Genomic DNA, 25,907 nt, shown 5'->3' on the forward strand with positions numbered 1-25,907 from the left:
GAGAAGACCACATGTAACACATTCATGTGATAGAAAAATTAGTCATGGAATTTTAGAGTGGAAGGCTCCATGAACATCTTATCCAAACTCTTCATGTTACACCCAAGGAAGTCCAAGCCCATGAGAGAGGATGTGATTCACCTGGAGTAAGTTGATAGGCAAAGGGATTGAAGACTCAGGTCTCCTTACTCTCAGCCCACAGCTTTCCTTGTTACACACAGCCACCATTCTCCACCTTCAAGAGCAAGTTCCTCAACCTTAGCACTATTGATGTCTTGGGCCAGGCAATACTTTGTTGTATGTGGCTGACTATTGCCCTGTAGGATATTCAGCAGCATCCCTGGTCTCTACCTATTAGAAGCCAGTAGTACCTCTCCTTCCTTCCATATTAAAACAACCAAAGATTCATGATGTCTGGAAACATTGAGAAATGGCTGCACCAGAATGTTAATATCTCGGCATAATTCAAGCAGGGGCGCTGAGTGCAAAGTAGAAATAGCAAGATCGTTAACTCCCGACAAGATAATCAACACATAATAGAACAGATTAGGGTCGTTGTTTTCACAGAGCAAGGAAATTTATACCGTCAAGTGGAAAAAGTTGTAATGTGGAATTGAATAGAGGGGCTAAGTATGGAAAAGAACCTCCTCTTGAGTCTTTCAGGCTAAGCTCGGTGTCAACTGTCAGACTGCCACATTTCCCTGCAAGGCAAAACCACCCCCAGTTGAGAACCACTACACTAGAGGATTAGGTATTTTTTATTCTTTTTTCCACATTAATTTCTCATTTTCAAGTTGAAAATAAGGAGTGATGAAGACAAATCACTGAAAGAAAAAAAGCATGAAGTTACCCATTCAAACCATTCTATAGGAATCATCCTTTTAGGAACCACCTAGAGAGATAGATGGTTCAGCCCTCTAGAAAGGTTAACTTAGCTAAGAGCATGATCATAAAATTTGCTACTTGCATAAATTTTATCTTCTAATTTAGCTCAGGGCCCAATTTTCAACACTTTAGAAAGAGAGACCAGAAATCTATTAGGGCCCCCATCTACAAGAAATAAAACCTGGCAATTAACCAAAGTATTTGAAACCAAGAAACTACTTAAATAAACATGTTACTATTTATTTGTTGCTATTTTTTAAAAGCTAAAAGCACCAAGAGGCATGGTTTATGCATTCAAACAGAACTGATGGATGTAGATTTTAGAGCCGCTGATTTTGTGTGTCTAATTTAGCCCTAGTGCCCAATATACTGGAACAACTCGCGAAAGCTCTGTCACCATCATTGGAAACAAGACTAACGACCTCCATCGACTCCCTCCAGCCTCTTACCAAATGAGGCAAGTTCACAGCTTTTGGCCTCATGACAGCCCGGGGGAGGGGTCGTAAGGCAAGGACTTGAGGAATAAATAAAACTGTCAAGATAGCACCACCGCGTAACTTCTGCCACACGTTTCTGGCTTCACCACCAGGCGGGGCTTCTCCTTACACGTTTCCAGGTCTCCTATGACTCTGGGCTCTCGAGTGTTTCAGGACAGGCTACGCTTCGAAATATCCTGCCCCATCCAGACGAGACTAGAGGTGTGTCCCATCCACCCGTTTCCTTCCAAGCAAAATTGTGCGGTTTCTTTCCTTCTGTTTGTTCCTTACAAAATTACAATTCCTTGAAAAGGCAGCACTCCAGCATCAGTTGGCTGGTGATGTCTCAGGCTCACTTTTTTTTTTTTTTTTTTTTTTTATCAGCAGGCAAGCACTGAGGACTTGTAAGAAATGCAGAGAAATGGCCCCTGAAAGGGTGAATAAGGGCCTCAAGTTCCCCGAACACTAAAACTTGCTCAAAAGGAGATCCAGCCATGATAACCTGGAACTACCTGTGTTCTCTTGCCTTATTTAAATGTGAGGAAAACTGTCTGAATTGACATTCTCGCTCCCATTTCTCCGTATTTGCTGTGTCTACCACATCTAGTTTGCCTTTACTTACTTGATATCTTCCCCATAGCAGATAGTCATGTCTTCAGTCAGGAGTTCACAAGCAAATCCTATATTTTCAGCAGTTTCTACAACAGAAAGAAAAAAAAAACCCAAACTAGGTGTTGGGGTGCGGCTTAGGTCATGATCTCTTGGTTTGTGGGTTCGAGCCCCACATCAGGCTCTGTGCTGACAGTGCAGAGCCTGCTTGGGATTCCCCCCCCATCTCTCTCTCTCTCTCTCTCTGTCCTTCTCCCACTAACACGTGCTCTCTCTTAAATAAACTTAAAAAAAAAAAAAACTAAGTGTTGTGCCTATTGATGAATAGTTGACTATCTAGTAATAAGCATTTTTTTTTCAAGTAACAGCTAGATTCAATCAAATATGGTGAGTTTTTTTTTTTCAGTAGCAATGTATATACACAAAAGGGGGGCAAAAGCCTTTTTTCTGTGATAAAATAAGTAGAACTCAAAGTCTGGTTTGAGAAGTTTTCAACTATAAAATGTACTCTATTATCAAATATATAAATATACAAACTGATTAACAAATCAATGTTCATTGAATTACTAAGCACATTCAGTTCATGTGGCTTAATCATTCTGTTATGGAAAAAAAAGATAATTATTTCCATAAACTCTCACATGGGGCCCCTAATGGAGACTTTTCCCCTTTTCCCATCACCACCCACTGTTATTTGTTTAAGGTCAGGACTTCCCTTAGCTTATCAGAGTGTGTAACTCACAAATGATGTCAGAGTAAGAGAAATTATCTGGTTTCCGTGAGAGGCTTGTAGAAGGGTATCAATGCCAAATAATGCCTTGTTGAGCTCTAAATTTAAAAATTCAAATCATCCCTTGGGTGTAAAATTTTAATTATAGTTTTCAGGCAATAAAATGGGTGAAAAAAGCAAAAGTTATTACTCAGCAGTTTGTATTATGTTCTGCTCTGTGCCCAACAAATGACAAAGGGACCAAAGGGATGGTCCTTTCACGAGAGGAGTTCACGTCTGGCTGGAAAGATCAGACTGACCACACAGTTAAAATGGCCTGACCAGGAGCTCAAGTATAAGAAATAAAACTCTGCTACCGAGGGAGTTTCTGGAAGGATGCTGTCAGCGTAAGCTGGAATAATGGAGAAGGGTTTCTTAAAGAAAGCATTTCTGTCTCAAAGGAATGGACCGTATTTGTGCAGGATGGAAAGTCTGAGAAAATCATCTTGGGCAAGGGACACAGGAACTACGAACGCTTAATGAATTAACAGATACGCCTCCCCGCAAACTGAATTACCCTTTTTGTCTCCAGTGAGCACCCAGATCTTGATGTCAGCTTTTGCAAGTTTTGAAATGGTTTCTGGGACTCCATCCTGTAACTTGTCTTCAATAGCTGTGGCTCCCAGTAGCTGGAATGTACATTTCAAAAAAAAGGAATTAGCAAAATAAGCTCAAAATGTTCTGTAATTGCAGTTTGCCAGCCTACAATAAGCAGAATGGCTAATTATATACCCCGATTGGCGCTCCACTGGGGCTGGTGGCCAGTAATAACAGCAGGGGTGGCTGCGGTTCATACCGAAAAATAAAACATTCAAGCCCTTTTCGTTTAAAGTAGTTTACCAAGGTAAAAATGTAAGTACAAAATCAAGGATGTTAAACATATACTTTCGTTACATACAGGCTATTTTACGTGGACACAAGCCACTTCCTCTCCCTGAAGGTCAATACTAGCTATTTCCTTCTAATCTAAATTCTACAGGCGATAGGTATTAAACTTTGAGAAATTTCATTTACAAATGGTATCATTTTCTTGTTTTGAGGTTTTACAAGATACAAATCAGTCCAGTAATTCTGAAAGTGTAATAAAACATATGATTTGTCATCGTGTAAAAATCATAATGAATTATAATAGAGCGAGATAAAAAATACCAGAATCAGATTGGAAGCTCAACGTTTTCTTTCCTTTGTTTTCTCATAGTGGCAACTTCTGTCTCGCTCACTGGACAGAAGAAATTCAAGTGACCTAGTTCCTTTGTACCAATTTGAAATGCTGAAGTTAGAATTATCTTTCAAGCATGAGATTAAAAATATGACAGAACTTAGTAAAACGTCCAGTTCTGTTTAGAATAGCAAGTCATGAAGGTTAAAACTCACAATTAAGTCCTTTTCAATCTCCTCATACACTTTATCCAGAGCTTCATCCCGGTTGGTTGAGGCTATACTGGCAGCCATAAACTTTTTATTCCATTCTTCAAATTCTTTTTCTTCAATTTCCTTGTAGCAAAGGCACAGAGTTCTAAGAGTCTCACTTGCAAAGATCTATTTAAAAGATCAGCCACCCAACAAAGACGAGTTAATTTTATGTAACTCAAGATCCAGTTTGAAATCTTTCTTTGAAGTAAAACAGTACGCGCGTTTAAAAAGATGTCATGACGGGGCGCCTGGGTGGCTCAGTCGGTTAAGCGTCCGACTTCAGCCAGGTCACGATCTCGCGGTCCGTGAGTTCGAGCCCCGCGTCAGGCTCTGGGCTGATGGCTCAGAGCCTGGAGCCTGTTTCCGATTCTGTGTCTCCCTCTCTCTCTGCCCCTCCCCCGTTCATGCTCTGTCTCTCTCTGTCCCAAAAATAAATAAACGTTGAAACAAAAAAAATAAAAAAATAAAAAGAGGTCATGAAAGATAATGGACTCTGAATAAATACATTTTGTAGAGGAGATTAAACAAATACTTTGTTTTCCACTTTAAGTATTCTCAGGGTCCTATTTGTAGTTCCCAAATTAGTTAAAGAGAAAGGTATACATTTCCTCTAAATCAAGTCACTAGAGAGAAAACTCTTTCTCGTAACCACACAGAGAATAGCAGACAAGGGAGTTGCCTGGGGGTGTGATGATGTTGTAAACACAGGCCTGACAACTTTATAATTTGTTCCCACAAACTGTTACAAGCCCAATCAACTGTGGACTCTCAACCAAGCATTATATCCTCAAACCAGTTCGGAAATACCTGAGCCACCGTTAAAGCTGTGGTAAAACATTTTAATGAAAAAGAGTGGCTGGAAATTTTAATCATGGTGAACAGATTTAAGCTATTTTATTTTTTTTAATGTTTATTTATTCTGAGAGAGAGAGAGAGAGAGAGAGAGTGCGAATGGGTGAGAGGCAGAGAGAAGGAGAGAGAGAATCCCAAGTAGTCTCCATGCCATCAGCACAGAGCCCGACTCAGGGCTGGATCTCATGAACTGGGAGATCATGACGTGAGCCAAAATCAAGAGTCAGACGCTTAACCTGCTGAGCCACCCAGGCGCCCCTAAGCTATTTTAAACAGTTTAAATATGAGCCAGTAAAAATGTTTTTAGTACTTCAGTCACATCTTGTTCCAACACATCACCCAACTAAGTGTTTGCTTTCAAAGATTCTTTGGAAGATTCTGCATCTGTTTGATTAAATTGCCAGTGTTCATATCCTCATGAGAAATGATCTATCGTAACTGCTTCAACAACCTATCACTCTTAAAACGAGACCCCCGTAAGTAAACAACATATACAGGCTTCTTCCTCAAGGACCTTTGGCTGGCCCCAAACTCGACCAGACCCAGGGAAGAAATCACCCTTTACTAAGCACTTACTAAATCCTGGGAATTGTGCAAGATCTTTCCCTTGCAAGGACTCTCTTTGGTAGGAATTGCCCTCTTCCTCTTTCACACGGGTCATTAATGCTTCAGCGAGGCGTCAACTGTTTCCCCCAAGGACACAAAACAGGCGAAGAGGCAGAACTGGGCTACCAGGTCTGATGGGTATCCTCCATACTTCATTGCCATCATTAATAGAACCAAAACCATGTGAGGATTGGTAAGCAATTCCAAGAGAGAAATTTCCAGAAGCATTCTGAATAACTGCAGTATCATTGGACTAAGTTCACATTCCCCTTAGATAACAAATTTGAAGTAATGAAGACCAAACTGATTTACTAACAAAGGTAGAACTCAGTTATCCGACGCATTGCTTTGTCACACCCCATCCTACATGAATGCTTTCTTTCCTTCACTGTCCCTTAAGAGGTTGGTGGGATTCTTGGAGGCCACACAGATACTAAGGCTACAGCTCACTATAGTTACGTGGCTTGCTCAAGGTCACTGGAAGACAGACCAGTCATTCTCCCGGGCCCGTCCTACAGATGCTGCCAACCGGGATGCCGGGAAAGAACACCTTGGTCATGTCCTAGGAAGTCAGCAGCAGGGGCAGAACCAGAACATGGCTGCCATTTTCCTACATTGGTGCTCTTTCCACACAACTGCACTAAGACAACAGAAGGGTCAACAGTTCACACAGAGCTTTCATTTCAGCTCACAAGACAGTATCAGAAAGGAAGTTTGCAATCTGCGGCAGAAAGGGGGACGGTGGGACTTACATCCAGGGCATCCTGTGTCTCTTGTTTTGTTGGATTCATCTGATGTAACCGTTCATAAATCACTGTGTCAGCGCCTTTGCAATAAAGCCTGATGTTGCCTTCTGGGGTTCTTACTGGTAGTAAGAGAAGGAAAAGCAAATCATAAAGTTAGCTTTGATTTCTTAATAGAAAACTACATTTCTAAAGTTGATTTGAAGGGTGACTCTGCTAATAATTCACCATTAGTTTAAAATCATAAATGCACCTAGAAACACTTCCCTCTCGGCAAAGTCGGTAAGCCACTATCTACATACAATGAAATATAGTGAAATAAATATGAAAAGAATGCTGTAGTCAGCTCAGTTTTTCCTATCCTTACTTATTCTCTCAGCAAATATTGACTGATTCCCTACTATGTGCCATGCCCTGTGCTAATATCTTCTATAATGCTTTCTTTGTCCATGCTGTAGGAATCTTTCTTACCTATAAACCTGGGACGCTTACTGCCTTTAATACTCAGACCAGAACATGACTCCTTGTGACCATTTTCTTGGATTTTTGGATCTGTGAGATAATTTAATGATAGTACGTGCCTCAGAGCTAACTTGATTTTGAGTTCAAGGTAAATGCCAGACGTGATAATCGGCCTAGATCAGTGCTAGGCACACAGAAAGCACTCAGTAAAATGTGCCCAGAGTTCAGTAGACAGTTGAACTTGTATATTTTTCTTGGTGAAAAACTCAATCTCATAGTGGAGAAATCTCATGAGCACTTTCTGAGCAATCAAACCTAACATCACGAATAACCCTGTGCTTCCAGATGTGATATGCTGGGAGGACACAGCACCAATCCACGCACCCTTCCTGCCAACGATGCGTAACTTGAATTCAGTCACGAGGGAATATCGGACAGATCCATTTGTCCATATATATATATATATATATATATATATATATATATATAACAGTTTCCCCATATGGAGACCAAAGTTAACAATCACCTACTGCAGTATGCAGTCTTGGGTGTTGAACCAAGAAGGAAGGAAGAAAGAAAGGGAGGGAGGGAGGCAGGGAAAAGAAAATTTCTGGTAAAATCTGAAAACATCCTGCAAATTAGATAATAATATTGTCTCACACTGAATTTTCTGATTCTGATCATCGTATTTACATATAAGTGAATGTTCTTGTTCATAGGAAATACCTACTTAGGTATTTAGGGGAAAGGAGCCTTAGCTCTGCAATTTACTCTCCGATGGTTCGGGAAACAAGAATCTGTATATGACGAAAATGACAACACGTGGCCAATGCCAACAGTCGAGTTAGAGAATACAAGAGTTCTCTAAACCATTTTTGCAATTTTTCTGTAAATTTGAAATTGTTTCTAATCGTGAACTTAAAAATTTCAATATTGGGAAGCCACAGTGAATGGCAGCCTGCCCTGGAGATTCACTTCTGCTCCATAAGCACAGCCTTGCTTTCCTCTGAACCCCCGTCCTGCTGCTTCTCCCTTCCCTGCCGCCAAGTGTAGGGCAGACAGGCTCGGACGGCCTCACAAAACCAAAGCACGTGTTACGGACCCACCACCCGCTGTTACCACCGAAGGTTCTGCAGCCTGCAGCCGCAGCTCACATTGCTGAAGAATGTCAACATTTGCAAGACTCAAGATAAACTGCCATTGTCCCCGTGAGTGATGGACCCCATGCAGAATAAAGGGAAAAAACATGTTTCAAGAAGTCCATGGAAATCTCCCAGGAGCTGAGTGGTCCCTCCATCGCCTGTTTTATTCTGGTGCCATGAAATCAAATGCATAAAAGGCAACCTCTCAATGAGCGATCCGCAGACACACTCTTGAGGGAAACCTACCAATTATAGACATTCGCTTCCGGTCACTGTTGAAGTCCAAAATGGCAAGAACACTGTAGGTCCTCTCGGTCCCCAATTCACTGATGGTGATCGTGTTCTGGGTCCTGGCGAGGAAGGCAAATCCAAAGTTCCTGGCAGCGCTCACCAGAGCGCCTTCGTCAGGAGAGGCCGCCTGGTAGTTGAGCTGACCTAACAAAGGAGGCAGGAGAGAAAACCAGAAAATCTGTAAAAACCAGACGGAGGGCTCACTGTTGAGGCTCACACGGGGGGCAAGGATGTCTCACAAAGCCCAACGCATCCCCAAGAAAACAAATCATTGATTCTTAAAGAGTATGCCAACATTAACCCTTTTCTTTTTCTCTTTGTTTTAACGTTTATTTATTTTTGAGAGAGAGAGACAGAGTGCGAGCAGGGAAGGGGCAGAGAGAGAGGGAGAGAGGGAGACACAGAATCTGAAGCAGGCTCCAGGCTCCGAGCTGTCAGCACAGAGCCCGATGCGGGGCTGGAACCCATGAACAGCGAGATCACGACCTGAGGCGAAGTTGGACGCTTAACCGAATGAACCACCCGGGCGCCCCAACACTTTTCAAACTTTATGGTTTTATTTCTAATGACAAACAGTAATGCAAACCAGAGGAAAAGAAGACAAGTGTCCAGGAATAGGCAAACAAATTCCCAGACTGCCACCATCCAGAGGAAACACAGAGCCACTGGCTTGCTCTTATCATTCTTTCCGGTCTTTTCGAAAATGCCGAATTCGGTGATAGTTTCTATCATACGTTTACATTCTTGTTATTTTGACCCGATATTCTGAGCATGTTGACATAACTTTAAAAATTCTTTCTAAACATTATTTTAATGAATGTAAACACGTCCCCATTTTTCCAATTATATGCACTTAGTCTATTTCCAAATTTTCTGCTCTCAAAAATAACATTGTAGCGACCATTTTGCAGGTGTATAAAGGTTTGACTGTTTTCTAAGGATAGCTTCCTAGAGTGATAATACCAAGCTAAAGAAAACTGGTAATTTTGGGGGCACCTGACTGGCTCAGTCGGAAAAGCATGTGACTCTTGATCTTGAGGTCGAGAGTTCGAGCCCCACATTGGGCATAGAGATTACTTAAATAAGTAAAACATAAAGAGAGAGAATACTGATTTTTTTCAAGTCTATTGGCACATATCAGTCATTTGTTTTCCAAAAGGGTTGTATACTTTATCTTTGCTCTGGAAGAGTGTACTTTCTTCAGCATAGCCATATTAAAATAAAACCTCAACATTCATCAGTCTGTTCAACCTCTTGATGTTTAAAGTCAATTAATGGGAAGCTGCCTTCTCTTCACAAGGACGCTTCAACAACTGAAATGTCACAACCTTGAGTGAAAGAAGCCAGACACGCAAGTCCACACTGCGTGATTCCGTCTACACAGACCACGAAACCGACAAAGCGTCCCTGTGCTATTCCAGGTCAGGACTAGTGCCCCTCGAGGGGCAATGACTGGAAGGGAACACCAGGGGACTTCTGGGGGATTCATAACGGTCGGTTTTTTAAAATCTGGGTGCTCGTCGGGGCGCCTGGGTGGCGCAGTCGGTTAAGCGTCCGACTTCAGCCAGGTCACGATCTCGCGGTCTGGGAGTTCGAGCCCCGCGTCGGGCTCTGGGCTGATGGATGCCTCAGAGTCTGGAGCCTGTTTCCGATTCTGTGTCTCCCTCTCTCTCTGCCCCTCCCCTGTTCATGCTCTGTCTCTCTCTGTCCCAAAAATAAATAAACGTTGAAAAAAAATTTAAAAAAAATTTATAAAAAAAATAAAATCTGGGTGCTCGTGACACAGGAGGATTCAGTTTGTGAAAACCTGAGCTACATGCTGGGCTCCGTGCACCTGTTGTACTCCAGTAAAAAGTTGAAAAAGATCTTCCGTTTTTCTACTTTCGTTATTTTGCTTCAAAGCAGAAGGAAAAGTACTTCCATGGTCAGGTGAATGTTTACAGAAAAAAGGCATTTCCTTTTCCACCATGGTTTGAGCAGGAAGCAGACCATGGATGGATGGGCAGCTTTTGAAAACATCGGGCTACACAGAAGGAGAGGATGCTCCTGGGGGAATCGGCTATAGGGAGGGCTCTACCCCCGCATGCCTGCTCAGATGGCTCACTCCAAGTCAGTATCAATCAATTCCCAATTAGTAATTAAAGAGGACACTGTAGGTCCCAGAAAGGCATACATCAGAAGTTACGAATGTACACGCCAAATCCATCCATTTCCTCAAGCACACACGGCTGCCAGAGGGCAAACTATTTTTTTAATGTTTATTTTGAGAGAGAGGGAGGGAGGGAGGGAGAGAGTGCAAGTGGAGGAAAGGCTGAGAGAGAGAATCCCAAGAAGGCTCCAACTCAGGGCTCGATCCCATGAGCTCGAGACCACGACGTGAGCCGAAATCAAGAGGACGCTCAACCTACTGAGCTGCCCAGGAGCCTCGGGAGGGCAAAATACTTAACAGGAGCTGAACAAGCAGCAGTGGGGACACAACCGCTTCAGCAAGTGTAGATGGCACAGTGATCTCCCCGTGTCATGCTGACAGCAAGCTTACTTCCAACAGAAAAAGAGCGACGAGGGGCGCCTGGGTGGCGCAGTCGGTTAAGCGTCCGACTTCAGCCAGGTCACGATCTCGCGGTCCGTGAGTTCGAGCCCCGCGTCGGGCTCTGGGCTGATGGCTCAGAGCCTGGAGCCTGTTTTCGATTCTGTGTCTCCCTCTCTCTCTGCCCCTCCCCCGTTCATGCTCTGTCTCTCTCTGTCCCAAAAATAAATAAAAAACGTTGAAAAAAAAAAAAAGAAAAAGAGCGACGAAATGATAAAAGGTGGTAAAGTTCCCATGACTGAGACAATCATATCTGGAGCAAACACTGATATTGTTATCATGACCAAAAAAAAAAAAAAAAAAAAAACCCACAAAAAACCCTTCCACTTGGTTCGAGCAATAGAGTCACAGAATTGCAGGCTAATGGAGACAGGAAGAAATTCAGAGAGCTGGTCCAAACTCCAACTTGATGTTTGCAGGAAGAAACCAGGACTGAAAAATAATCCTCTGCAGTCATTTCTGGCGAGAGGTCTTTTATTTACTCTACACTCAGAGGCAACCAGAGAGGCATTGTTTTCTTTCATAAACTAATTTGCGGAGCAGGAAAACGGCGCCAATGAAAAAAGATGCTCAAACCGCAAATCCCGTCTCTGGTGATTCTGACACCGTAGCTTCCTCTGGCAGATACGAGCCCACCCCCTGGTCATCTGCCCTGAAACAAGTTACCTCTCAGACCACTCCTTCCCCTCAACAATCTCACCCCCTTCAAGTCACGCGCTGAATGCCCTCCCCACCCCCACCCCCCCCATCTATGGCTTCCTCATCCTTCCCAAAGACCCCCACCATAATCCAGACCCTCAGCTTCCAACCCAGTCTCCCGTGTCTCCAGGCCCCGCCTCCTCAAACGCCACCTCCAATCACAGCACACCCTGACTTAATGACCTGCAGGTGAAGAAGAGGTCCCCAAGCCTTCCACACCCTGCTCTCACACAGCCTCTGCAGGAGGTAGGAATCAAAGAGGGCCCCAAGGACCCTTCCCTACCCCCCCCCCCCACCCCCAGCATAACAGCACCTCCTTCCAGTTATTCAAAATGCTAGTCTAGGTACTGCTGGCAAGGGATCTTGCAGATGTAATGAAGGCCCAAATCAGTTGACCTCAAGACAGGGTGATTATCTGAGTGTTCCCAACCTAATTAGGTGAGTCCTTAAAGACACAGGGCTTTTCCTAGGGAGAGAGCTTCAAAGCATATAAGGGGTTCCACGGAAGAGGGGTTCTCTCTTGCTGGCTTTGAAGATGGAGGGGGCCACGTGGCCAGGAAGAAGGGAGGCCTCGGTTCTTCATCTGCAGAGAACTGGATCCTGCGCTCCCACGTGAGCTTGGAGGAGGACCCCGAGCTCCAGATGAGAACGTGACCGACCTTGATTTTGGGGAGATCTTGCGCAGAGAACCCTGTCATGCATGCCCAGGCTTCTGACCTAGGGAACTATGAGCTAAAGAATGGGTGTCTTCAGCTACTGAGTTGTGGAAATTCATTACAGTTGTGGAAATTCAACAGAAACACCTCCTCTCCACACTTTGCCCCCATGGGCCTCCACGGGGACTCAACACTCGGGCCACACACACTGTCTGCTCCGCTAGGCAGATGTGTATGGCAACAGATATGAAAGGATTTCCTCCCTTCTCCTGTCGATGTTATGCGTAATAAAAGACTGACCAGTCTCCGTTAGTCTTACAAAGAGAGAGAAAACACAGGAGCAAGGCGCCCCACCCCAGGGATTGCAAGGGGATCCCACCGGAAGGGATTCTGACCTGCTGTCTGAGTCACACAGGTCCTTGTGCCTTCTGGGTCTGAATGTCCTTATCTATCATACCTGGAGGAGGGGTTCCCAAGGTCTTTCCAAGAGACCCTTTCAAGGTACTTCATGTATCAAAACCAATTTCTCTTTTAACCTCCTCCCACTAGAGATCAAGCCGTTCTCCATTCATAGTGGCTAGAGCAATGGCCCATCACATGCTGTGTGAGAGAAGTTTCCTCAGGAGGTACAATTCTCTGCCTCAGCAGACAGTGGGACAGAGACCAGCACAATGTGAGGTTGAAAGGAACCTTGAATTCCAACCTTCTGCTCGCAACACTGAGGAAGTTGATGTTTGGACCGAAGATCCTGGTCTACACTGGGTGGGTGCTCCGGTAGGAACCAAAGCTGGGCTGGCCCATCTCCAGCCGAATAGGGCTCTTCCCATAATATCCCAGTGAAAAGAAGAGAAAATAGAGACCATAGAATTATATTTGCCTAAGTTGGCTGGTTAGCTCTCAAAATGCCACCCCCCCCACACACACATACACAAAAGGATGAATAATTTCACTAATGAGTCAAGACCTAAAATAACCAAGTTACTCAGAAAGATCATGCCTGATTCTTATCTTATGAGTAAAACGTGGTTGTCTAGAAAACAGACTTTGACCTCTACATGGGTTATTCATGACCTGGCATGCCTGTCTTCCTCCACTTTGGCTGCTAATAACCTTCCATGTATCTGCCCCAATTTGAATTCCGCTGTCTCTTGCTCTATTGGACCATTATGCCCATGCTTGAAATGGATTTCTTTGAAATTTGCTGAAAGATAGCACATAGAGGTTTTACACGTTCAGTTTTTCTGCGTATTCCCCCTCTGGAGATTTCGCACTTGCCACACACAAAAGCTCAGGGTCAGAAAACAGAAAGGCACCTTCCTGTGCTGCACTCACTCAAGTGCAGGAGGGGCAGGCAGCCTGCGCTTCCCTGCAGAAATGCCAAAAGGGTTCCATCTCCTCTTTCTATAACGCACAGGTGTAACTTAGTGTAATGTCCAGATGTGAAAAAATGGCTTTCACTGACATCGGACAAATTTGCTATAACAAAGCTGGCGCGAGCTGCGTTTAAGAACTCTGCAAAGGAGGGGCACCTGGGTGGCTCAGTCGGTTAAGCGTCCAACTCTCGATTTCGGCTCAGGTCATGATCTCACGATTCGTGAGATCAAGCCCCACATCAGGCTCCATGCTGCTAGCACGGAGCCTGCTTGGGATTCTCCCTCTCCCTCTCTCTCTGCCCCTCCCTTGCTCACTCTCGGTGTCTCTCAAAATATATAAATAAACATTTTTTAAAAAAGAATCTACACGTCAGCTTTGCTGGTTCCCATGCAAATACACGTTAATTATGCTCCTTCCGATGAAAAAGGCACCTTAAGGAAGCCGAGGCTCTGGCGGGTATTATTTCAAACCCCAAACATATCTGAATCTAGAAAATAAATTCTCTCTGAAATTATTTTGCAGTAAAGATTGTTCAAGTTCGAAGTCCAGCCACGATCCAGATAAGACTTGACTCTTCACGCTCAATAAATGTCGAGTAATAACAGGGCGGGAAGATTGTGATTCTTCTCGCATAATGCAAGAGTCAATCGTTTCTTTTAACGATAAGATTTCACTTGCAAAGTGATAAACGCATTGGGAGCTATCCCTGTGAAGAAGATGTGCATTTTCATAGACTGGGGGCTTGTCTCACGCTTTGCTGCCTCGTAGACCATCAGGGTGGGTGCTCACCCAGATGTGTTGTGCATATTACTCAACGTGCATTTGGGCGCCGGGCACGAGTTACCTGGAAACTAAAAACCTGGGCCCCCGTGTCTCAGATGCCAGGAAACACTCACCATCAATTCTGTCCACCATGACCGTGTGGCAGACTGCAAGCAAGAAGAAAAACTGCCGAACTTCCGACTCTTTCCCCGACTGGATTTGCTCGATAAGATAGTGGTCGTAAAACGCAAGCTTCCCGTCAGCAAACGTGTTCCAGCTGAAATCCACTTGCTGAAAGAGGTGGGGGAGGACGAGCAAATGTGATTTTAAAAATAACAGTGTGGGCTTAGCAAATGATAGAAGCTTCTCTTGGAAGCCAAGTCTTTATGGAAAATTTTTCTTAGGATTATAACGTACTTTTTAATGTGTCAAGAGGCTCACCCTTGTCTTAAAACAAAGAGACATCCTGTTGTGGGTTGAATCGTGTTCCCTCCACCCCCCAAAGTTATGTTGAAATCCCAACTCCCGGTGGCTGTGACTATGACCTTATTTGGAAATAAGGTCTTTGGAGACATCATCAAGTTAAGATGAGGTCACACTGGAGGATGGTGGGCACTAGTCCAATGTCTGGTGTCTTTATAAGAGGAGGGAGATCTGGACACAGACACAGATACCCAGGGAGAGCGCCATGTGACAATGGAAGCAGACATCTAAGTGTTGGGTCTATAAGCCAAGGAACGCCAAGGGTTGCAGGCAAGCACCAGAAGCTAGGAAGAGGCCAGGGAAGATTCTTCCCTAGAACCTCAGAGTGAGCATGGCCCTGCTGATACCTTCATTTCAGACTTCTAGTCTCCAGAGCTGTTGTAGAATTTCTGTTCTGTTTCTAGAATAGCTGTAGAATTTCTGTTGTTCTAAGCCACCCTTTTTGTGGTAGTTCATTACAGCAGCCATAGGCAACTAATACACCCCCAAACCCTCCCTTCAGTTAAAGGACTCACCTCTGTCTTGCTGTGATTGTTTTGAGAAGCGTCCCGATGGTCTCCTGAGAAACAAACAGGACAAGGTAAATGGAGTCTTCCCCTGCGTGCAGAGGTCCCTCCTCCCCCCCCCCCCCACTTTGGTTCTAAGGGTCCCGGCCTGTTGGGGACAGCTTTCAAGTTTAGAATGATTTTCACATTTTTCAAGAGTTGTAAAAACCAAACAGAACATAACAAAGAAGAAAGTCTGATACGAACCACCTTTGGCTTGCAATAGCTAGAATATTTCCTATTGGGCTCTCTACAGAAGGAGTTTGCAGACCCCTGGTCTAGAGGTTCAAACACTGGTGCTTCTCTTGTTCCATACCGCATCCTCCTCTGGGGCCAGACCCCTGTCCTCTGAAGTGCTTTATCTATCCTCCAGCTAGAAAGGGACTGTCACCATGTACGTGAGAACCACTTCCTTAATTCCCCAGTGTCCCACCTTCTTCATGGGCTCCCACATCTGAGATGCCCCTTCTGTGAAAACATATTCATAGTATAGTTTTCTACAAGGAGAAAGCACAGTGTTCCTGTAGCTATTAAAAAATTGTATTAAAGGGGCGCCTGGGTGGCGCAGTCAGTTAAGCCTCCGACTTCAGCCAGGTCACGATCTCGCGGTTCGTGAGTTCGAGCCCTGCGTCGGGCTCTGGGCTGATGGCTCAGAGCCTGGAGCCTGTTTCCGATTCTGTGTCTCCCTCTCTCTCTGCCCCTCGCCCGTTCATGCTCTGTCTCTCTCTGTCCCAAAAATAAATAAACGTTGAAAAAAAAATTAAAAAAAAATTGTATTAAGTCTTTATTTAAAAGTTAGAGCATTCGAATTGAATACAGTATTAGCCTGAATATTTTTGTTAATATACAGCATGTTTCAGAATATTAGAATGGAAATCACCTTTTTCAAAATAATCGGGTGACATACATATATAACATAAAATTTATCACCCTAACCATCTTTTTAAAGTTTATTTATTTTGAGAGAGAGAGAGAGAGAGAGTCTGTGAGCAGGGGAGGGGCAGAAAGAGAGAGGGGAAAGAGAGAAGCCCAAGCAGGCTCCATGCTGCCAGCACAGAGCCCGACGCGGGGCTTGATCTCATGAACTGTGAGATCATGACCTGAGCTGAGATCAAGAGTTGGATGCTTAACCAACTAAGCCACCCAGACACCCTGACCTTAGCCATTTTTGTTTTAGTGTTTATTTCTGAGACAGAGAGAGACAGAGCATGAGCGGGGAAGGGGCAGAGAGAGAGGGAGACACAGAATCCAAAGCGGGTTCCAGGCTCCGAGCGGTCAGCACAGAGCCCGACGCGGGGCTCGAACTCACGAACCGCGAGATCATGACCTGAGCTGAAGTCGGTTGCTCAATCGACTGAGCCACCCAGGCGCCCCAGACCTTAGCCATTTTGAAGTCTGTAGTTCAGTGACACTAGATACAATCACACTGCTGCATAACATCGCCACCGTCCACTCCATAGCTGTTTCATCTGGTAAAGTCGCAACTTTGTACTCATTAAACAATAACTTCGCATCCTCTCTTGCCCCCGGCCCCTGGCAACCACCCATTCTACTTCCTGTCTCTATAAATTTGACTGTTCTAAGGCCTCATATAAGTGGAATCATACTAACTGTGCCCTTGTGTGTCTGGCTCATTTCACTGAGCACCCGGTCCTCAAGGTTTATCCACACTACAGCGTGTGTCAGAATGTTTTCCTTTCTTAAAAAAAAATTTGTTTTCAAATGTCTATTTTTCAGGGGCGCCTGGGTGACTCAGTCAGTTAAGCGTCCGACTTTGGCTTCGATCGTGATCTTGCGGTTCGTGAGTTCGAGCCCCGTGTCGGGCTCTGTGCTGACAGCTCAGAGCCTGGAGCCTGCTTTGGGTTCTGTGTCTCCTTCTCTCTCTGCTCCTACCCTGCTCATGCTCTCTCAAAAATAAACATTAAAAAAAATTTTTTTTAAGTACTGTGGCAAAAGAATGTAAAACACTGTATTAATAATTTTTTAAAAAGGTTTATTTTTTAGAGAGTGAGAGAGCATGGGGGGGGGGGGGTGGTCAGAGGGACACAGCATCCGAAGCGGGCTCTGTGCTGATGGCACTCAAACCCGTGAGCCATGACATCTTGACCTGAGCCGAAGTTGGACGCTCAACTGACTGAGCCAAGCAGGCGCCCCAGAATGTTTTCCTTTTTAAGGCTAAACCAGGTTCCGTTGTATGTGGGACCACATTTTGTTTATCCGCTCATCCACTGACTCACATTTGGGTTGCTTCCACACTTTACCTACTGTGAATAATGCTCGTATGACCGTAGTTGTGCGAAGATCTCTTCCGGTCCCTGCTTTTGGTGTTTTCGGGATCCCCTCCGAAGCCAGATCACATGGTAATTTTGTGTCTGATTTCTTGAGGAGTGTGTGCCTGTTTCTGACCTCTGACCTCTCCCACGCGTGCGTTCCCAGTGCCGCCAGCGAAGCCACTTCAGGACTCGGCCCCAAGTGGCCACCGGGGCCGTGCGCCCGGACGGCACCAGCAATTCTGGGACGGCAAGTGCTGGTCACGCGTGCTCAGGGATGGAGCGATGGCTTCCACTCACCATATATTTGCCCATTGATGCAGCACTTCTTGAAAGTCATGATGTTTTGCGTCAGCGTCCCTGTCTTATCAGAGAAGATGTAATGGATCTGCCCCAGCTGCTCATTCAGCGTGGTGGTTCTCGCCTTGGCGGGCGTGTCCTTCTCAGGATAGTACATCTGCAGGTCCCAGTTTATGAAGTAGCTCTGTCCCAGACGGATCACCTCCACGCTAGGAAGGCAAGACAACACATTAGCGTGGACGGCGCTCTCCGACACGAGAGGCAGGCGGCGAGCTTTGTCTCGACTTGTGCGCACCACGGCGAGCTGCTCATCTGCCAAGAGACAAGCCACGTGGTGGCCCGTGGGCCAAGCCTCTGGGTTCTCCCGACCAGACCCCTCCTTCTCCAGCTTCAGGGTCAACGCACCTCGTTTGGTGCGATTTCCCACTCATTCCTGACAACATCTGGCCACAGCACCCCACGCTCAGAACACAGCCCTGTGGGACCAGGGACATGGTGACGATGTGGCAATCTCTACTCTCTTTTCTCTCATTCCCATCACACTCGGGACACCTGGAATGGCCGTGTTCACCCCTGCCCCCGTCATTCCCATGTTTACCTCTGCCCCCCGTTGTCGATGAGGTTCCACTAGGTTACAGAATCGGTGTGCTTTTGGCAAATGACCCCTACGTGGTGATTCCACACCTTGAAAAAACATAGTGTTTTTCCCCCTAAAGTCTTATAAGGTTATAGACTGTCCCAAATAAGACAGTCTAAAGGAATCATCACAATTTGAAAACTCTAAGGGATTAAATATATCTCAGTTATAAGGAAGCTGTTTACATATCCAGCAATTGTTAACTGAGCTGTTAATAATTGTTAACTTTATAATAAGTTAAAGAGGTGGAAAAAGAACTCCCTCCCTTCCCCTGCTAATATTCCCTGAGTGCCTACTATGTACAGACAGCATTCTAGGTACGGGGGGCTCCCCAGGGAAACAAACCCAACAAAACCTCTGCCTTCTAATGGGGACAAATCCACAAACCTGTACATCTATCATGTGGTGAAAATCCCCCACAGAAAATCAAAGCAGGGTGAGAACAGAATAAGGGATAGCGTGATATTTAAGACGGAGTGGTGTTTGAGCAGAGACCTGAAGCAAATGAAAGAGCAACTATGTAGATAAGAGGGAAGAACGTTCCAGACAGAGACCAGAGCAGGTGCAAAGGCTCTGTGGCAGGTACTGGCACCCGTGAGGACTATCAGGGAGGCTAAAGTTGGGGGAGACCAAGGAGGAGGTGGACGTATAAGAGGTTGTAGGAGTGAGGGGATGAACAGCACAAGACCATGCTGGGCCTTGTGGGTCCCAGTGTGGCCTCCATAATGAGTTTATCCTGAATGAAATGGAAACAAAGGGTAGAAAACAAAGCAGAACGACCTGATCCACCTTGTGCTGTAGAAGGACCTTTATTTCTAAGAGAAAGAAGGAAACCATGTTAGTTACATGACATGACTTTCTAAAACCGAAAACGACATACACGGTTTATAACGTACGTTCATGGTTTTAGACAAACTAATCTGTTTGGTAGCTCCCTCCTCAGGTCTCTGTGGTTGTTTCTCCCTTTTTAAAGCGACTGCAAACACATGGCTCCCCAGGGCTCTACTTACTAGCGAACGAGCAATATTCACGACATGTAATAAGATTAAAAATAAAACAAATGCACATGTAATAAAATTAAAATAAGCTAAGTGCTCCTAACTACAGAAGTGTATCTGATCCTGTATGTCTCTGGGCTGCTACTTAATTGGAGGTCAAGGTAGACTCTGGCTGCTGGGGATATTCCAAGGCACAACTCCTCTTCCAATGGTCTAAAATCCAATTGACGAATGACAGCAAACTTTGACAGTAAAGAAAGAAAAAAGTAAAAAAAAAAAAAAAAAAAAAAAAGAAGAAGAAATCTCACTCAGCAAGGTGATCACTGTTTGTCACAGATATGACCCTGACTCCTTTATTACGGTTCAGATTAAGATAAGAAACAGAACATTTTGAGAGGCTGAATGAGGGCAGGGAGAGAGGCATTCCCGGCAAGCGTTTTACAGGCAATGGATGTACCAGGTGGTAATAAGGAAGACACAGAGAAGAGATGAGGAAGGCTCCCAAAAAGAAAAACAACCAAGTGTTCCCATGTCAGTCGAAATCTCCAGCTTTCTCCCAAGGCCCTTTCTGAAGCCCGGGCTTTGAGTCCACTGAGAGCAATCTTACTAAGTGAGTGACTTCTGAACCCCACTTGTCTTTATCTCTAAAGTGGTCAAGATACAAAGTGCTGTGCCTGGCACAGAACAGACACTCCGAAGTTAATTTCCTCTCCCTATATTACCCCCAATTCTGAAATGAAGCTATTTTCTTACTTGTTCCGTATGACCTTTGAAACAGTTATTGGTAGAGATGAAGGGGCAAAGGTGGGAAAATGTACTGCATTCTTCCTTAAAGCAAAAGGCCGAAGAGAGGACAGCCTTACCTGACATAGAGAGAGATGGGCACCATGGTGTTTAGAACAATGATGTAGCCCCAGAAATTTAGGAATCCACGGTAGGAGGGTGTAAAGTCTTCTCCATCATAGAGGTACCAAGAATAATTGCCAACTTGAGCTTCCCAGTAAGCATGGCCGATGGCCAGACCAGCAGAAAGTAGAATGAGAACAACAAAGATCTGGAAGACATAACACACTGAAGTCTACTTGGACGATCGATTGCCAACCCCCAACCCCCAGAATCTCATAGATGCTAATTAACCTCACTCAATACTCCAGCACATTTATGATAACTTAGTAGTCTGTAAACACAACACACTTAAAGGAAAAACAGTGCCTACGAAGGCTTTGAAAGCCTATTTGAGTTCTACGGTTGGTTGATTTATCCTACATAATACATATAGGTGCAGTTTTCTTCCCAAAACTATTGTTCGAAAGAGAAGGTTGGTGTCTTGTATTCAAATCCTTAAACATTCTCACATTACAGGGCATCCTATCAATTACTTTGAATAATACCATACTGTTGGGGGAAGTTACCTTAGGATGAAATAATTTCAGATAACGCTGAACTGGGACATTTATGGAAAATAGTTGATGGAAATAACTTTTTAAAAGAGAACATAAGGGAATTTCACCCCGATTCAGGTAATTATTCCTGAAGACTTCATTACCACTTAAGGTTTAGACCATTTCTGAAGCAGTACAGTGAGTATTCTGTTATGGAAATGACGAATATATACTTCTGGGATGAATGCAAAAGTCGACCATCCCAGTGGTATTCGGATAATTGTGGTAGGAAGACGATTTCCAAGGACAGATTGAAATTTCTGGCCACCGATTCCAAAAGTGCTATATCTCAAAACCACAGGGCTCAGGGTGAGAGAGGAACTCATCGTGAGTACTCTGGCCATAACCGGGACAATGACACGGAAGATGCACATGAAAAGTTTTCACGAAATGGGAGATGAGAGGAAAAAAAGAACTGTTTCTTTAATGTTATTACTTTTATACGACTTTAAATGTGTATATGTAATTAAAGTATGGTAAGTATTTGACGTCTCTAAAAACTTATGCATTCAAATTAAGCTAAATACTTGGGAAAAAAATTAATTCTCACTGGGAAATTGGAGCACTGCCCAACATCTTGGGGCTGGGCCTGAGACGCTGTCCTGCTTGCAAGGTTGGCCTTTGGCCGGCATCTAGGAACTTAGATTTTGGAAGGGTTTCCTCTCTTCCTCCCCCTTCCTCTCCTTATTTCTTATTCCCTGATAAGAACGGCTCATGGTGCCTGTTTGTGTAAAACAATATGGTTTATGCTGATCCCCTACATTCCTTCAGGGAATCTGGAATTTCGGTACATCCCTGGCAGATGGGGCCTGTGTGACCAGATCCCAATAAAACCCCAGGCACTGAGTCTCCAATGAGCTTCCCTGGTAGAGACATTTCACATGGGCTGTCACAAGTTGTTGCTAGGGAAATGGAGGGTGTCTTGCCATGTGACCCTACTGGGAGAAGACTCTTGGAAGCTTGCACCTGGCTTCCTCCAGACTTTGCCTCATGAGCCTTTTGCCTTTGCTGATCTTGCTTTGTAAATAAGTCACAATAAGTCATAGCTATGAGGGCAACTAGATGTTTTATTCTGTGAGTCCTTCCAGTGAATCACCAAACCTGGGGGTGGTCTTGGGGGCCCTCAACACACTTTATATTTAGCCTTGCCTTATATTTAGACTTGTATACTACATGCTGGGAAGGAAAGTTTGCTTTTAAGAGAACTACCCCTGTGGGAAACTAACAGCAGTAAAATCAACCTTATGTTGACAGGAGCCCGGCCCCACTAACTTATCTCAGGCTCCCTGGTTTTCCAACTGGTCACTCCAGTTGACAAAATACTCAACCACTCAGGGGACCCTACAAGTGGAACCTCGGTTCCCAAAAGGATTCTCCGATTAGAATATGGCGTTTCTGAGGAAAAGTAAGAGAGTTCTCTCTCTTGGAATGCCTCACGCATTTTTCTACCTGGTCTGCAGAGGTTAAGATTTCTCTACATAAGAAAAACATACAGGGGCGCCTGGGTGGCGCAGTCGGTTAAGCGTCCGACTTCAGCCAGGTCACGATCTCGCGGTCCGCGAGTTCCAGCCCCGCATCAGGCTCTGGGCTGATGGCTCAGAGCCTGGAGCCTGTTTCCGATTCTGTGTCTCCCTCTCTCTCTGCCCCTCCCCCGTTCATGCTCTGTCTCTCTCTGTCTCAAAAATAAATAAACGTTGAAAAAAAAAATTAAAAAAAAAAAAAAGAAAAACATACAACAAAATTAGAGTAAAAGACAGTAGTCTAGCCTCTCATCTACTGGAACGGAAAATAAATACCGTATAAACCATGTAGTTCATCAAGTAATCAATTTTAGTTCTTTTGAATCTGGTCTTCCCACTATTTTTCATTATTTTCGTGTCAGCACCTAAAAATGGAAAATTCAATACAATCAATAGTTGGGAAAATCAATGCTTCCTTTCATTTCGATGGAGAATGAACAGAAGAGCAACCCCCTCCTTTAAAGCTTAAAAGCACATATCAGGGGCGCCTGGTTAAGCGTCTGACTTCAGCTCAGGTCATGATCTCACGGTTTGTGAGTTCAAGCCCCACGTCAGGCTCTGTGCTGACAGCTCAGAGCCTGCAGCCTGCTTCGCAGTCTGTGTCTCCCTCTCTCTCTGCCCCTCCCCTGCTCGTGCTCTGTTTCTCACTCTCAAAAATAAAATAAACGTAAAAAAAAATCTTGAAAGCACGTATCACATCAATTTCCCAAGAAACTCTGAAATTACCTGCAAAAATGACCAATCCATGGCAGAAGTCGGTGTTCCTAATTACACAGCCACGTAATAAAATTTTATCAGCATCCAAAGGAAAACTTGTGTTTCTCCAAAATAGCGTTCCTGTAAACTTATCCAGTCGGTTATTGGGTTCTTCACATTCAACGAAACCTTCAGAAAAATATGATTCACGTAAGTATTCACCCATGAAAGATTTTCTGGTTTTAATTAATTGGGACTGAGTTGAACAACTAAAATTGAAAACAAAGTAAGACATGTCTGCACAAACCATCAAATGCTGCCAGTGAATTTTCTCTCTGGAGACACTGGTGTGTGATTTCCAGCGCCATTTTGAACTTGAGATTGGTTTCTCTAAAGGGAGAGGGAGAAAAGGAATTGAACTCAGGATCTCAAAAAGGCACATAAGAAAAATTGTGCAAAGGAACGTTAGGTATACCTGGAAGCAGAAGCCAGATCATTAGCTTTTCCTGTTTTTGAACTCTCCGTTTGCCTTGGAACTTGGAGTTTACTGAGGTTATTTCCTGAACTACAGAAAAACTCCTGACTTGGAAGATGCTGGTCCCCTTTGCTGTTTGTTTTTGTGGAGCACTATGAATGGGACGGAGGCATTTACAAGCTTCCTGTCCTCCTTCTTACTAACCTCTTACTGCCAGTCTAGACTTAACTACCATACTGCTATTTAAAAACTTAGCTTCTAGGGGCGCCTGAGTGGCTCAGTGGGTTAAGCCTCTGACTCTTGATTTCAGCTCAGGTCATGATCTCAAGGTTGTGAGATTGAGCCCCACATCAGGCTCTGCGCATTGGGATTCTCTCTCCCTCTCTCTCTCTCTCTCTTGCCCCTCCACCATTCATGTGCTGGTGCACCCTCTCTCTTGCTCTCTCTCTCTCTCAAAATAAATACACTTAAAAAAATTTTAGCTTCTTCACATTAAGATGACTCTACAAGACGTATTTGTTACGGAAAGTGCTTGGACTCTATCAACCTATTATTTTCCAGAGTGAACAACTGGATCCCCTATTTTTGAAAGATACTTCTATCTAGAAAATTAGGAAAGGAGGTGGGAACCTTACCCTCCAATACTTGGTATGCCCACCCACAGAGCAGGGAAGGTGGGTGCTCAGGGACACAGAGAGTCAGGCTGGGCATCGGGGCGGCGATGCTGTCTGCACATGACGGACATCCTTCTGCAGCCTCCACGAAGATAGACTCGGGGGTTTCCATATATTCGGAAGTTGACTGTGGCCCTCGACCTCCCCATTCTGTTTGTTCTGACAGGGCACGTAGGATTTGCTACCTTCGGAAAACTTCCGAGTCTCTCACTCATGGGGATAATAGCTGTTTCATAGGTATGATTGATCACCTGACTAATTTATAGACCAAAGACAGACCTGGTTGCACCGAGATGATCTCAGCGCTCCACAAACAAGTTACGTGCATCGAGGGTGTGAGGAGGGGTGTTCGTATCAGAGGGGGCGATGCAGACACTAACCTGGGCAGCCAGCACAGGCGAGCACCGTCCCAGCCCTGCCACTTACTAAGTGACCTCGGGCTGGCTACTTCACCTCCTTGTGTCTCACTTTCCTCAAGGGCAATGTCAAGGTAATAATCTCATCGTGTCGCTGAGAAGATTAAGTGAGCTAACACATGAAGCTAATGCAACTTAGCAGGCACTCAGTGAATGTATTCAAAACTGGTCAAAACCAGAACGCGATTCCCATAAGGGCTCCTATACTAACCAAAGCCAACAAAGGGAAAACTCAGAGTCGTCCATTGACAAGCACTTTAAAAAATCTGTTTTCTCGGAAATTCATTACTGTGATCGTCCTTCACACGTGTCTGGACACTGCTCAGCCGTACGCAAAGGGCTCACGTGTCCATCCCTTTCAACCCTCCCTACAAGTGGGGGGAAGGGCAGGCATGAGAGCCCCACTTTACAGACGGAATTGAAAAAAGAGAGGTTGGTCTGCTAGGGACACCGCGGGACAGCCAGCAAGGGGTAGAGGCAAGGCTAGATCTCGGGGCTTCCCTTCTGATGCAATTTTCGATGCAACGAATGTGCCTTTAACGGTCGGCCTGAAAACGGGCCCAGCCAAGACCCGCTTACCCATCCAGTTCAGCTGTTTCGACGTAGCAGAGGCTGTTGGGCTCGGAGCTGGACAGGAGCAGCGTGTCGGCCTGTGCAAAACAAGACACATCAACGATACTGATATCCCCAGGGCCCAACTGAGCGCCCACGGAAGACGGGAGGATAACAGATGAGGGACGCGGGGCTTCTTCACTTACGGGAATAAAATCATTCTTTTTCAGCCGAATGACGTCTCCAACTTGAATCTCTTTCCACTTGGCAATCTTGAACCTAAATGTCAAAAGGAATGAGAGTTTACCGGCCTTTCAAAAATTACTGGCAAAGGATTTGGAATTATTCTCTCTAGGAGCCAATGATTTCTGGGGAAACGTGAAGAGCCCAGAAAAAAGGTTTCCTGAAACTTCGGCCAATTTCATGATGAAACCCCATGAAGTGGTCACGTGAATCACAGTATCCTCTGAAGGGAGCGGTGATGATGGTAATGACTTTGATGTGTTCTTTCCGTGTGGCGTCATGGCAGGAAGGCTCGATGGGGCTACTCAAACGTGTGGCAAGGAGCTACTG

General features: G+C 44.8%; 1 protein-coding gene across 3 annotated transcripts in view; it reads right to left on the reverse strand.

Annotated features, from left to right (window-relative positions):
• Nucleotides 1–25,907, reverse strand: part of ATP8B1 (ATPase phospholipid transporting 8B1) — a 128,317-nt gene that overhangs the window by 14,439 nt on the left and 87,971 nt on the right. For 2 of the 3 annotated variants that reach the window (XM_011288155.4, XM_045042408.1), the window contains exons 7-20: nucleotides 25,541–25,613; nucleotides 25,362–25,432; nucleotides 23,525–23,607; nucleotides 23,248–23,406; nucleotides 22,798–22,886; nucleotides 20,423–20,613; nucleotides 17,925–18,133; nucleotides 15,325–15,368; nucleotides 14,461–14,617; nucleotides 8,204–8,392; nucleotides 6,363–6,475; nucleotides 4,114–4,278; nucleotides 3,257–3,368; nucleotides 1,984–2,059 (exon numbers count right to left, since the gene is read on the reverse strand). In XM_011288155.4, the coding sequence (XP_011286457.1) occupies nucleotides 1,984–2,059; nucleotides 3,257–3,368; nucleotides 4,114–4,278; nucleotides 6,363–6,475; nucleotides 8,204–8,392; nucleotides 14,461–14,617; nucleotides 15,325–15,368; nucleotides 17,925–18,133; nucleotides 20,423–20,613; nucleotides 22,798–22,886; nucleotides 23,248–23,406; nucleotides 23,525–23,607; nucleotides 25,362–25,432; nucleotides 25,541–25,613 (1,731 nt within the window). The other variant, XM_045042409.1, reaches the window with a different exon arrangement.

Source organism: Felis catus, chromosome D3 (genome assembly GCF_018350175.1).
Source record: "Felis catus isolate Fca126 chromosome D3, F.catus_Fca126_mat1.0, whole genome shotgun sequence".
Taxonomy (NCBI): domain Eukaryota; kingdom Metazoa; phylum Chordata; class Mammalia; order Carnivora; family Felidae; genus Felis; species Felis catus.